This window comes from Podospora bellae-mahoneyi, chromosome 5 (assembly GCF_035222275.1).
Source record: "Podospora bellae-mahoneyi strain CBS 112042 chromosome 5, whole genome shotgun sequence".
In the NCBI taxonomy this organism is placed as follows: Eukaryota; Fungi; Ascomycota; class Sordariomycetes; order Sordariales; family Podosporaceae; genus Podospora; species Podospora bellae-mahoneyi.
In genome coordinates this window covers 3,982,401-3,996,463 of record NC_085884.1, presented here as the reverse complement: position 1 = coordinate 3,996,463, position 14,063 = coordinate 3,982,401, and the positions used below count along the sequence as shown (strand labels likewise).

The 14,063-nt window shown below is 41.1% G+C and overlaps 2 protein-coding genes across 2 annotated transcripts; both read left to right on the top strand.

Moving 5' to 3' along the window:
* Positions 1-3,728: 3,728 nt before the first annotated feature.
* Positions 3,729-4,805, top strand: QC761_0086040 (uncharacterized protein; the record flags this gene model as incomplete). The annotated part of the gene is made up of 2 exons (XM_062872907.1): positions 3,729-4,297; positions 4,361-4,805. 2 exons carry the CDS (start codon positions 3,729-3,731, stop codon positions 4,803-4,805), a joined length of 1,014 nt encoding a protein of 337 aa, XP_062731561.1.
* Positions 4,806-5,103: 298 nt separating this feature from the next.
* On the top strand, positions 5,104-5,979 carry QC761_0086030 (uncharacterized protein; the record flags this gene model as incomplete). The annotated part of the gene is made up of 2 exons (XM_062872906.1): positions 5,104-5,221; positions 5,248-5,979. The coding sequence occupies exons 1-2, from the start codon at positions 5,174-5,176 to the stop codon at positions 5,977-5,979; spliced, it is 780 nt and encodes a 259-aa protein (XP_062731560.1). The 5' UTR covers positions 5,104-5,173.
* Between the last annotated feature and the right edge of the window lie 8,084 nt (positions 5,980-14,063).

Below are 14,063 nucleotides of genomic sequence, written 5' to 3'. Positions count from 1 at the left end.
CCCCAAATAACACCTCTTGATTAAACGAGATGTCGGCCAACACACTGGATACAAAGTCCTGCCGGTGCCAAATTGAGGACTGGAAGAAGAACTGCTATTCGTCGCTCAACTGCGCGGTCTGGCACGATAAGGATCCTTATGAGGGTTGCCGTGTGCCTGATCCATTTCATCCAGTTCTGTCCATCATGTCGCGTGTTTGATCAACTCCGAATGTTTTCCCTGCAAACTACAACTGCTGCCAATTCTACCTGCATGCAGTTTATATCGAACCGTCGGGCTGTCGAGAGGATATTCTTCGAGGAAGGCCGTTTCCCTGTCTGGCTTGCTTTATTGAGCCAGGGACGCTGTGAGGAGTAAGCAGGCTCTGACGTCCGTGAACTACTTGTGCGATGGGCTGATATCGATAACGATAAAGGATAAGGGGAACGGTCTAACCTTGAAAGAAAAGTCATGTGACGAATCGGGGCGCAGACCGCTTACAGATGCAGCTTCCGAGTCAAGGTCAGAATGTGTGTGACGAGGACGTCGGCATCAAAAGTGAGGCCAAAAAGCAGGCGAAAGCTAATACGAGCGGGCCAAATCGCTCATTTTCTTCGCCGGAAACTAATTCTTCCGAAGCCGACCAGGATGCCTAGCGATCTGAGGGCTTCTGCCTAACGTCGCCGGCTTTTATTCCGTGTCACATCCAGCGGGCGAGCTACCTCATGTGCCACAACTCCACTCTCGACTGCACAGTAGGCGTGGCTGCCACATGCTGCGGCATATTCGAACGTGCGCGAAATACATGATCCGATGACCTTAGCCTAAAGCATCTTGGTGGGACGGTTTGACCAATTAGATAGATGTTTGTCGTTCTTTTCCACACCGCTGACGTATATAACTGCCGAATCGCGGCCATCATTGACCAGTTCTATCTTTCCCAAACCATCCCTTTTCGTGCTCGTCGTAGTCCTGTACCGCCTGCAAAGTCAGTACGATCTATGGCTTATAGTGCGGGAGTTCCTGGCCTTAACAAGGCCTTGAGGGAGGAAGACCTGGAGAAGAGCCGCAATATGTACAGTATTACAATCTTCATGAAGTTCTGACAACCGCAACTAACCTCCCTAGTTACAACCGACTTCCGGACGATTCGCAACAGCCGGAGATCCTCGAGTCACACATACACGACCTTACCACGCTCTTCGTCCGGAACCGCGCCGACAGAATATTCGGCATACACCTGGCTCATGCGCACTTCGCTGTCCCCGACAAAACAGTTCTGCTTAGGGTTAATCACGAGACGCCTCACTGCCGCTGGGCCAACGCTACTGCGTTCCAGGCGATAGATTTTAACAACGTGTATGGGCATATATTCCTTCTCACCGAACACGGCTTTCATCCATACGAGTATTAGGCAGGGCCCGTGCCAGATCTCTCTCAAGTCCGTGATTGCTTCCTCGCCGAGCTCGCCGGTTTTCTGAACGCACACAACTTAATAACATTTATCGGACTGCAAGTCATCGATCCATATCCCGGCCACATACTTGAACTCGTACTCCCGCAGGGAACTATCATACTGGATGCTTCGAGCGTAGACGGGTGTGTCCCAACAAGGCAGACGGGCTGGAAGTTTGAAATTATAAATAGGGAGCCGCGCGTATGTAAGTTAAATGAGACGCATGCTCGATATGCCAACGGGCATAATGTTTTTAACGCAGGCGCACTTCATCTAAAGTTTAATGCTTTTAATAATATCAAACACGCGCTTAAACAGCAGAGTATTCTCCATTTAGGTATGTAGTGTAGTCCAGTCATTTAAGTAATTAGTTTTAAGTATTAACCATTAGTTTGCTCCGTCTAGCTAACTCTTCGCCCATTTCTCTCGAAAGCTAAAGCGTGAGGAACGACCTTTTCTTCTTATCGTAGGCTTTATAGTCCCCTCCTGGATTTATCAACCATATTTCCCCAACATAATCAACGTTGGACACTGCATATTGAGTGTCATCTTTGTTAACAATAAAGATATTTCCCTTATATAGCTTCGTTGCCGCCTCTTTCTCTATCGACGCTTTTCCTATTAGCTCTCTATCGTATAGCGGAGAGAGGTAACGTACCCTGACTTGGCCCCGCTTTATCGCACATTGCAGCCTAGTTGTCTGCTACGCTATCACTTTCAACAGCATTAAATTTCCGCTTACGCATCTATAGTCGAGTGGTTATATAATCTGGCCCAGTTAGCGTCTAGCCTATTTTAAGTTACCTTATGTAGTACCTTATATAAATTTATCGTATGACCCGTCGTTATTAGGATTATTGACTATGGCATTAACGGCTTTATCGATATCGGGGCAATAGAGAAGGTAGGAAAGCTTACGGCGATAGAAGAATTCCGGACCACGTATTCGAAGAAGCTTAAACTCTACATCCTCTATCTTTACGATTTCTTTAATCGAATAAGATAAGCCTAAAAACTTCAGCGCATTACAGTCCTAATCTCGCAATTGCTTATACTTACCTCCTCCGCGACTCTCCTTTCTAAAGACGAAACGAATTAAGTGCTTTACCCCCGTTGCCCGTTGGTTAGGGAGGGCCTTTCTAACCTGTTGCTGTCGCAGTAAGTTCGTAGTGGCTTACAACGATTTCTGGACGCTAACTTGGGCTTTCAGTGACGAGAGTTTCTGCGAAATCCTGTCGAGAGTGCTATCTGGGACATCGATATCCCAGAGTTCTTTAATTTTGTCCAAGTCGCGCTCAATATCCTCCAGCAAATTGACAGACATAATGCGACAGAGTCCCAAGGCGGTCAAGTTCCCAAGGCGGTCAAGTTCCCAAGGCGGTCAAGTGAGCGAAATCGAGGTCACTGGTGGAGTGGGCAGGATTTCGAAGTCACGAGCGGGGTGGGCGGGATTTGAGGTTACGTGCGAGGTAAGAGGGATTCGAGGTCGCCCTGGCAGGATAGCGAGATTCGAAGTTATAAGCGGGGGTGGGCGAGATTTAAGGTTATGAGCGAGGTAAGAGAGATTCGAAGCCACAAACGTATAAACGAGATTCGAGGTCACCCTGGCAGGATAGCGAGATTCGAAGTCACAAGCGGGGGTGGGCAGGATTCGACGGGCGGGATAGGTGAGATTAAATGCGACGACTAACAAGGTAGGGAAAATTCTCGCTTACCACAGCGGTGACACTTTTCCCGGTTCAATGCAGAGCCCTTCCATTCAGGCAGCAGGATGTGGGCAGCTTTTTTTCAATTGGCTGACATGGGCTGCATTCGGGGTAGCCGGCTGCGAAACGAGAAGAGGGCTGCAGATTTGATGGCTGTCGATGCAGCAATCAATCCGTATTGGGCGGCCTTCACCAGTTGAACTAGCCGCTGCCACCCTTGCGCATATGCATGTACTTGTGTGAACGGCAAGGCTGCCGAAACAATGTTCCTGCCTGTGGGATTTATTAGCGTGGGCCGCATGTCGATCCAACTTGAGTATCCACAGCCGCTGAAAAGGGATGCAGCACGTCTCGCCAATGAACGCTTTATTCAGGAGTGAGCGATGGGCTGCACGCTGCTTGCGAGTTGAACCTCACTTCTATAGCACACCTTGCCTGAAGGCAGTTAAAATATTTAAGTCTGGCCGATACTCCCCTATTTGCTTTCATAGCTGTTGTTCTCGACAAGCCAGACCCAGCCTACTTCTATTTATCATCAATTCATTATCTTCTGCTCTCAGTATACTGGCTGTCTCCTTCCTCCCAACATGACCACCACTGTAGGGCAGTTGATTGATATCTTCTACTCACAGCCAGCGTTTCCCGAACCTGAGTTTTCTACCGACCCACAGCCGAATCTGAGTCGGAAAGGATGGACGGATCATTTCGAGCCGATAACTCGACGAAGCGTCTACCAACCAACCAAGGAATCTATCGACGGCTTTCTGGGTCCTGGCCTTGACACCGAGCATCGGGCCTTATCCGAAATTGATGATGCTGGTCTTCGAAACCCAGTCCACTCGCTGAATTCAGCTTCCGAATCAATCCTGAGCGAAGGCGACGTGGACCGTGATTTCTATCAATATTTCGAACCTGGCTTTCGTTTCGCCTTCACCGGCAGGCCATTCTTCTGGCCGAGGTCGCTGGCGGGCCCGACCGGACCGACAAACACGCCGGTTACAGTCGACTACCAGTTGACTTGGCCCATGCAAAACAATATAGAGAGAGCCGCCATAATCGGCGAGATGAAGCAGCCGTTCGTAATTAAAGAGCTTGAATGGACGACGGGCCAAGCTCCTTCCACCCTGACGCAGAGGCTTCAAAGGGAGATGCGGGGGTGAGTAGCAAGACAACAAGTCTGTGTTGGTGGTTAAAAGAGGCTAACTGTCTAGCAACAAAGATACGCATATCATTACCGGTGCCCGCAGGTTTTCGTGTTTGATTCGGTACACCTCCTCGTCGTACAATTCAGAGCCAGGGATAGAGAGGATATCAAGAGTCCTGGTTGCCCTGTCGACTGTTGCGTCATACCGCGGCACCCTAAGTACCAGGATCAGTGCACAATTCAGTACGCACTGTATCGATTAGCTTGGAGAGGCTGGATGCGCCTGTCGGCGACGCTGGCAAACGGGGGCTCGCTGCCTGTTAGCATTGGTGGGATAAACCGTGTCTACGAGAAATGGTCAGGGCGGCCGATGTGGGAAGTGGCTCTTGGCGCGTACGAATTTGGTCAGCCCAACGGATACAGACGCCAGTTTATAAGGGATCAGACGGGCGGGTTCTGGGTCTGGGTAGACAACGACAGGAACATATTGACGTACGACACTGGGAACTGTTTGCAGTAATAGCTAGAGCATGGGTGTATTTACCTTATGGTTAACTATATTGGTATCGCAGGTCTGTTTTGGTGCTCGCCGTGATTACCAAGGCAGCTATTTTCTTTACCATGTTCAGTCAGCTCAGTGCCATTTCCCCGCACGTACAATTGCGGCCGACAAATTGAAAGGTCCTGTGCTGACGCCGCGCCTTGCCGTGCGGGGGTCCCAACATCCTGTTCCACATATGTGTGCACTGTGCCCGTTCGGATACCTGCAGGGCAAGGTGGGAGCGTTTGCTTGTTTATATTTGGTTCCGGCCCAGATTAAAAACTTTTTCCTTCTCATTATCGTATCTTCCCTCTTTGCTAGTACAAGCGTAGTCTATCCGCCTCAAGATGGACGAAGATGATGGCCAGCCTTTGCAGGTTGCCAGCCCTCCTCTCGTAAGCCGCCTACATTTGGCTTCCAGCCTCCTTCCTTGTATAGCACTAACATGGTTAAGGAATTCCGTATCGGTGGCCAGCTTGTCTTTGCTCAGACTTCCAAGTTACTGGATCCGCGTCGTACCGTGTACCGCCTGGAGCTCAAACAGCCACTCTTTCTCCCATTAATCCAGTTTTTTGCCACTTACTGCCCTCGAATACGGATATACTACCCTGGATGGTTTCTCCCCCCAATAATCATCCTTAAAAAGCGAAAGGTGGGCTGGGAAGACGAGTTCGAAAGGGAGAAGCAGGTCTACGAGGTCTTGAAACCGCTTCAGGGAACTGTTATCCCATATCTCTACGGCGAGGGAGTATATGATGGGTCTCCGGCCTTAGTTCTATCATTTATCCGTGGAAAGACCGTCTACGAGCTCCTACGCGAGGGTAGATTACCCGAGGACAAGGACCTGGAAGCCCTACGTAACTCCCTTCAAGATGCTCTCCGAGCGCTAACGGGGTATGGAGTCGAGTATACTGATATGAAAACGGACAACTTCCTGCTTACGGACGATGGGCGAGCGACGGTCGTTGACCTTGAGCAGGCAGAGCTAAATAGAGCAAACGTCTGGGAAGGAAGTACCAATAACGCCAATGTTGATCACCTTATGTATCAATTGAGCGAGCCGCGCAGACTAGCACTTCGTCGATCCACTGGGCAAGGCCTGCTGCCCATCCCAGGCGCAGCCAAAGGCCAGCTCGTCCATTATCGCGGCTAAGTTGGCAGCGGCTGAGACAAGCAGATATAGAACCTTATTTATCTATCTATTCTATAAAAGCTCCGTTGAGAAACTGATCAAGCTAAGACAAGAAGCATTTAACGGAGCTAAACAACAAAGCCCGCTTCCCTAAGTTTATGTAATTCCCCGCGCATTTTCACTGGAAGACATCATAGGCACCTAGATATGTGCGCACGTCGAACAACACACAGCCTCAGTTTCAACGCCCCAAGAATATATTACGGCTCGGTATCATGTCTGGCAGCAGTGGTAGGCCTGAGGCCGGAAGACCGTCATTCTGATCGGTCCGCCTCCAGGCCATTGTGATGCTCAACGAATACCGGGCGGACACGGAACTTGCAGGACAGCCAATTGATGGAAAGTGACTGCACGTGACGCTGAGGTCGAGAGTCAAGTCCTGGCAGCGTATGTGTAGCCGGCAGCCAGCAGCAGTGACCATGAAGGCCACGGCTCAAGATCGCCCTCGAGCTAGGACCTGACCCGTCGCTCATCCTCACCCCTGCCGGCATCACTGGCCAAAAGGTGGGCCCAAGGCGCACCACACCCCCCCACAGACAGTACACTGCCGTCAAAACTGAAGCCATATCGCCCCAGCAATAATATAGGTTAATACAGCTTACCGCAATAACAACGTCGCTCGTGATCCGTGGAAGCTTGCATCGTGACCCTCGGATACTATCGGAATTTCGTAGACATCGTCCAGTTGGTCTTGCGAGTTAGTGCGGGGTTTGTCTTAGACGATATGCATCTAACAGCGTTATAGAGTTAAGTGGGTACCACGGAAATACCCGGTCCGTTCTGATTAGCGAATTCACGATTGATCAGCAGCCAGCGGTCAATAATTTAATGTAACTGGAATTCGTTGATAGCCACTGGTTGACGCCAGACTGCGTGCCCGAACTCATGGTCAGCCAGAACGAAGAGTGCTACATCTGGCATCGACTGAGCGCTTCCAGTTGATTCTTGCTGACCAGGAACACAGGCAGCGCTGAGAAAGACCGAGGGCACTATGGAAGCGAGGTTACTTTTATAGTAGAGGAATATAAAGAGCGTGTATTATGGTTAGGATATAAAATTATTACTTATAGTAATAAATAGTTACGCTATAATTTATTGACTTATAAGTTTAGCGTTACTTTAAAATATAAGACTAAGGCGAAGGTAATACTAATGACTATAGAAAGCGTTAAGCTAGGTGAGCTTCCTAACATTATTGCTATCGCCGCTTGAGGGCTGGGACTAGTGGGCTAGGAACTTTCGGAAGTTAGCGGTACGATAAAGAGCAGTACCTGGCAGGTATTTTGGTTATAGAATTAACTGTAGTATTATTTACTTGTACCTTTTAACCGTTCGCTTTGATTTTAACCTTTACATTAGTCGGATCATTAATTATTTACTAATAATCTACTTAATATAGTAATACGAATCGCCCTATATATTACCTCTATTATAGTATATTCCATTAGTAACTTTAGAGGTAAAGAATTAGTATCTTACTATTAAATATAAAGCTGTTATAAGTTTCTAAATAGATACTATCGACCTCTCGACTAATAGCCTTCGATATGGGAGAAAAGTTAACCTAAAAAGAGATTAATATTATAAATTAATAATAGGATTTTATATATATATTTACCCTGTAAATCGGTTTATAGATTAACTACAAAAATATAGGAAGATACCGAATAGACTTAAACATATAAAGCGACATATAGAATCAGTATATTCTTCGTCGAAATTATAGGACCCACCGAGACTTACCGAGTCGGTATATTAGCTAGAAACGTATGCGGTTTAAAGAGGACGTTATTATATATTGTTTATTAAGTTAGACGGTATTACTGCGTTAATACGAGAGATATGTATATCGCTAGTTAATTTTAGTTTAAAGAACTAAAGGTATATAATTAATATTTCCTAAATGATATTTTTTAATTAATAAACGATTTTTATAATAAATAAGTTTTAGGTAAAGAAAGGAAGATTATTAATTACCTATAAAGAAGGTATAGTATCGGCTAGGCCTAATAATATTAGATTTTACTAAGCGTTCATTTAATTTCTATTAACTTTAAGCCGATTATTAAACCCTTAAATAGGTAAGCCGAGAAGAAATATTTAAATAATATAAAGGCTTCGAATTAATTATAATTAAATTTCGAATATTTACTTTATTTAATTATTAATATATTTTTTCGTTAAACTTTTAATTAAAAAGTAATAAATATCGAGCGGAAGTCGAATTTTGTTAAGTTAAATAATAGTATTTTTATAAAATTAAAAATGAAAATTAAAACTAAATATTATAAAACGGAACTAATTTAAAATATATTAATAATCGATAATAATTTTTAAATACTATAATTAAAATAAATATTAAGGATAATATTAATTAACTAAAAGAAATTTTATTATTTAAATATATATATAGTTTAAATAATTATAGGATAGGTATATTAAGTATAAACGAATATTATTCCTATCTATATAATAACCTTTAATTCGCGTATTTCCTATTTTATAATAATAACTCCCGAAGTAATTAATTTACTTTATAAGTATTTAAACGGACTCTACTGACCTCTCGGCTAATAGCCTTTAATATAGGAAAGAAGTTAATTTAAAGAGAGATTAGTATTATAATTAATAATAGGATTTTATATATATCTTTACTTTATAAATTATAAAAGTATAATGTGACGAACCCCTATCTAGAACCTCTGAAAGGGATACCGGTTGAAGGCTGCTTCTAAATAATCCTAGTTCGGTATAGCTAAACAGTGTACGACAAGATGTCTCAATGTAAATATAAGATACCGTGAATACAAGCTTAAATTACATACTACGGAACTGTGTATCTACACCAGCCAGTTCCTCCGTATATATAGACCTTGTGCTAAGCCATATTTACTTCTTGCTCAGTGCCCTTAGTACACTAATCACGACTACTCAGTTTGCTCAGTGCCCTGATCAGACTGAGCACCCTGCTCAGTCTGCTCAGTGCCCTTGGCGTACTGATCAGTCGTCCCTTACTTGTGATTGGCTATTCTCGTACGTTTTTCCGATTGGCCCCTATTCCCGTGGCCCCACAACCCGTCCTGTACCAGGGTTGTGATATATAAATACTAGAAATATAACTTATTATTTCTCTATTACTATACTCGGGTGCGGCTTTATACTTAGTTTCCTACTAATAATAATCTAGTTTAGATTCCGATCTTAACTCCCTACGCTACTCGTATATAATAAATATTATTATTTTATTTTCGATAATAAAACTATTAGCGTATAGTTATTTTAATTCTGGTATTATAGGCTTCTCCCTTATTATTACGATATAATCGAGCTTATCCCGACTATCGAATTGTCTAGCCGATCGTTAAGAGGGGCGAGAATTTAATAGATACTATAAGACAGAGCTAGGATCCTTGGCTTTACTCTTCTATAGTATCTTCCGCATATAACGCTATTTATAATAGGGCTTACACTTCTAGTTTTAACTATTATATAAAAGTCTAGAGGGCGGAACCATTAGGCGCTTCGATAAGTCTATTAGGGGAGTGGAAGTATAAAGGTAATATAAAATTCTTTATTACTTCTAAATATAGTTCCGGCATAGTAGCGACAAGAGAACCAGATAGCCTATAATATCCTCCACTCGCTTGCATTTATAGTCGGATGTGCTCGATTAAGATACCCCATGTCTGCATGACGCTGTTCGATACATCCGCTCTGCGGTGTCGGTCGAACTCCGTCTCGCTAAGTAGTTACCATCTCTTTATACGTCTCTTTAGCTTTAATAAATACTCGCCGATTAGGGTGGCCGTCCTTCCTATATATACTGCCGTTTATAATCACGATTTGTCTATAGCACTGTCCCTGCGAGGCCCCGGGGTATAGACTTTGCTTCTCTTTTATATCCTGACTTTGGTCTTTGCCTAATTGTGTCCGGCCCACCCCAAACACAGCGAGGTTATCGGCGTTATCGAAAATAGGTTTTTTATCCGGCCTATACGGCACGGTTTTACTATATAAATAGTAATAGAAGGCCCGGCGTACTCTTTATTAAAAAGGTAGAATAGTATAGGAAGAATAAAAATATATTAATCTATTAGCTAGTAAAAGCAAAGTAAGTCTCGCGGTAGTAAACTTATGAATTATAAACTATATAAAATAAGAATATCGTTCTCTATTAGATTATTTATTATATAATAAGGTTACCCTCGAACTCTATTTATCTACTTAAAAACGTACTTCGCCTTACGCCCGGCAATCACCGTTAAATACGAATTCGGTGTCTCGAATGGTCTATTTCTAGGGGCCCAAAGACTAAATGCTATTGCGCGTCTGCCTCGGCCTGGAAACCGCTTGAGGCTTGGCAGGTGGGGAGAGGTAGGCTCGGTCGAAGTCGATAATCATTATACGACCATGCTCGGCGTTCTAGAGATAATTAGCCCTATCATCATCTCTATGAATAACACCCTCGTTCCAGATAGCCGTTAATAACTCCCTCTTCAGCGTCTCGGCGTCGTCCATACTAGCGTTTGGCGTCTGGCCTGCCCACGATATAAGCATTATATAAACAACAAACTCGAACCCTGGGAGAATATAGCCACGATCGAGGCGCACGAGGCCCAGATACACCGGTACTACGTCGCCCTAAAGATAATCAAGCCGTACGTAAACCCGGCCTTCGTGCTCCAAACGACTAAGGCGGTCCTCCAGTATTCCTTTACTAATAAATATATAGCCGTATGCAAGAAGCTCCAGCTTAAAAAGCTAGCCTATCGCTCCTCTTTTATCCTAAAAGTCTACTATCCGGTATCCCTTATAGGGACTCGAGAGAAGCTATTACTTTATTATATCGGTAAAATAATAGGTATTAACGGGATACCGAGAGGAGTTATCGTTATAATATAATAAGATATTGGGGCAATTTTTATTTAGGTTTTTCCCTCTTTTGAGACTTAATAGGCACGCTTATATATAATATTGCTTAGTAAGCTCCGAGTTAACTATAGCGATATCCCTGTCCTCGCTATTACTCTACGGACCGTACTTCCGCTTATTAGCTACTAGCCTTAAGTGAGATGCGCCGGGTTCTTAATAGTCCTCTTCGTCGTTATACTTGTTATTTGGGGGGAGTACTGTTACCGGTTTGTAAAATAATTAAGACCGTAAAGCTATATTCCGACCGGTCGGTTCCGCTTTAAACGTATACTCTAAAATATCCGTATTCTACGACGACGGTACCGACGATAACTCGCCAGGCTCGAGCCTAAAATAGGCTATATCCGCGTATAGCTCCGGCTATATTTTTAGTATTACCTTGGCTATAGATAGTGCTACTTCGAGAAATTATTTTTCGAGAGCTTCGGACTAAAAGCTAAACAAGTAGAAATTAATTAGTTAAGCTACTACGGTATAGGATAGCCGGTCGGTTTAGTCGTTAGTCGGTTCGCCTATATCGTTAGCCGGTAAGTACGGATAATAGTATAGTATTTACTAATTATCTCTATTAATATAGAGGAGTAGTAAGTACCGGCCTGTAATAATATAATTATATAATACCCCGTAAATAATTATATAGTTAAAAATTTACGTTAATACTATAGTAATAAATATTTCGGCCTACTCCTGGCACTATACTTCTTCGTCGCGGCTAAACTTATTATCGTTAATACGTACGACGACCTCGTAAAATAAATATTCCTTCGCTATAGCCGACCGAATATACTCGATAGCAACTTTATAGGCTACCTTATAGTTATATATAAAGGCCTAAGTTTAATCTTTACCGGATTATATTTATATACCGACTCCGTTAGGCTATTTATTTAAGTATATATATTTCTTTTTAAACGTAAAGCGTTTATTCGGCCCGGTTTATTAATATCGTTTTAAACTTCTATTATTAATATTATTATTTATACCGCTACTTTTATTATTTTTTTATATAAGCTCGCGGAGGTTAATATTAAACCGAAATTCGGGGTATATTAATATTTTATTTACTTTCTTATATATTATAAAAACCTTAAGGATCCCTTATATTAAATACTCGACTATATTTATTTTAAAACGGTTAATTATTTTTTCGTTACTTACTAAATAATCCGAAATAATTATTTTAAAGCTTTTAATCGTATTAATTAATTCGAAAAATTATTTTTAATTATAAATACTTTATATAAAATTAAAATAATATAAATAAAAAATATTATTAAAATTAATTTAAGGACGAAGTTATTTAAAATAGTATTTACCTATAACTTTCGTATAACCCGTAAAAAACCTAAATATATTAGTAAATCGTAAAGTACTATAAAAATATATATAGTAGTTAAGTAGGTATTCGAGAAACGTAGTTTTTCGATACTTTAATTAAAGCCGCTTCCTCTTATATTACTCTTATACCTTTCGTACCTTAACTTCCTTCTCTCGTACTTTAATATCCTCCGCTCGTACCTTAATTTTTTCCTCTCGTACTTTAGCTTCCTTCGCTTGTGCCGGAGCTATATAATCCTATTTTTATCGGATATTACGTTTATTAAATTCAGTTACTTAGGGCTAAAAAGGATATTATAATAATATATAACGGCGATTAAATAGTAGAAACTTTTATTAATTTAATAGTTCGGGATTTATATTATATATTTATTAACTATTAGCGAAGCCTTAACGTATTAATTTTATTAAATAAAGAAAAGTATTTTAATTTTATATAGAGCGTAAATATCGAGTTAATATATATAGGGTAAATGTAATAGTCGCGCTGAGAGGAAAGGAGATAGAATCTAGTTTATATAAATATAAGGAAGTTAAACGCGAGGTTAAATAGTAGTTTTACCGCGCTTATTACGGCTAGTAAGTTCTTTAAAGTAAAGGATTATAAAGAAAAAAAAAAGAAAAGCTCCGCTAAACTAAAGTTCATAGAGTTTCGTAATATAAGCTAGTAAAGTACTTAATAAAATAAGGTTTTTAAATATAAAGTTACGTTAAAAGTAAAATATTAACGCTATAACCCCCTTTAAAAAACTTTTAGGCCTATAGCCGTACCCCTAATTAGTATTTAGTTTAATTAATAAATTTATATCGAAAATTAAAAATTAAATTATAATATTAATTATTATATTAAGGGCTATATATATATTTATATTTATTTTCGTTTAATATTTATTACTTTACTATCCGTCTCTTTAACTATATACGGCCTTACTTATACCCGTCGTAACTTTACTCCTATACGGCTATTACTACCGCTTTATCAGGCCGGATCTAGTCCTTATCTATAACGTTATAATATAAAAGGTCTCCCTATTTATTTAGCCCCGAGGGAAAGGCCCCCCCCCGGTCGTAGGTAGTACTTCTACGGTACTCTATACTATATTAAGTATAATTACCGTACTTACCGTTATTAATACTAAGCTACGAAATATAATCTAAAAACGGATACGTAACGGGCGAATAGCGTTTAGGTTTACTATACCTTTAGTTAGGTATAATAGTTATATATTAGCCTTAATAATTTATATAATATAAATATTATTTATCGTTCCTAGCCGGTATTAAGTAATTAATTAGCCGTATTTAATAAAAGGAGAAGGGGAGGGGAATTTATATTTTACCGAGTAACTAAATAATTAAAGTTATTATATATACCTTTAAAATATACGCTTCGGCTAAAATTCTATTAAATAATAAGCTATTATAATATTTAATAAATACTAGGCGGATATAAAATTTATAGGATAGTTAATTAATAAAAAGTAATTATACGAGGTTATAATCGACGCTAAACTCTTTTATAAAGGTTATAAATTCGGTTTACGTCGATAGTAAATCTTATCGGATATAAAGATAATAGTTCTTTAAAAGTCGGTATATACGTAGTTTCTTTAATACGCCGATATAGCCGCCGGAAATAGTAGCGCGCTACTCTGCGTTAGCTAGTCGCGGGCGTCCCTCTTAATCTTAGTTAGAGGAGATAACCTAAATATATTACTATAGGCTATTATTAATAAGGTATAATAATTATTAATTAAGTTATTCGTTAGGGTAAG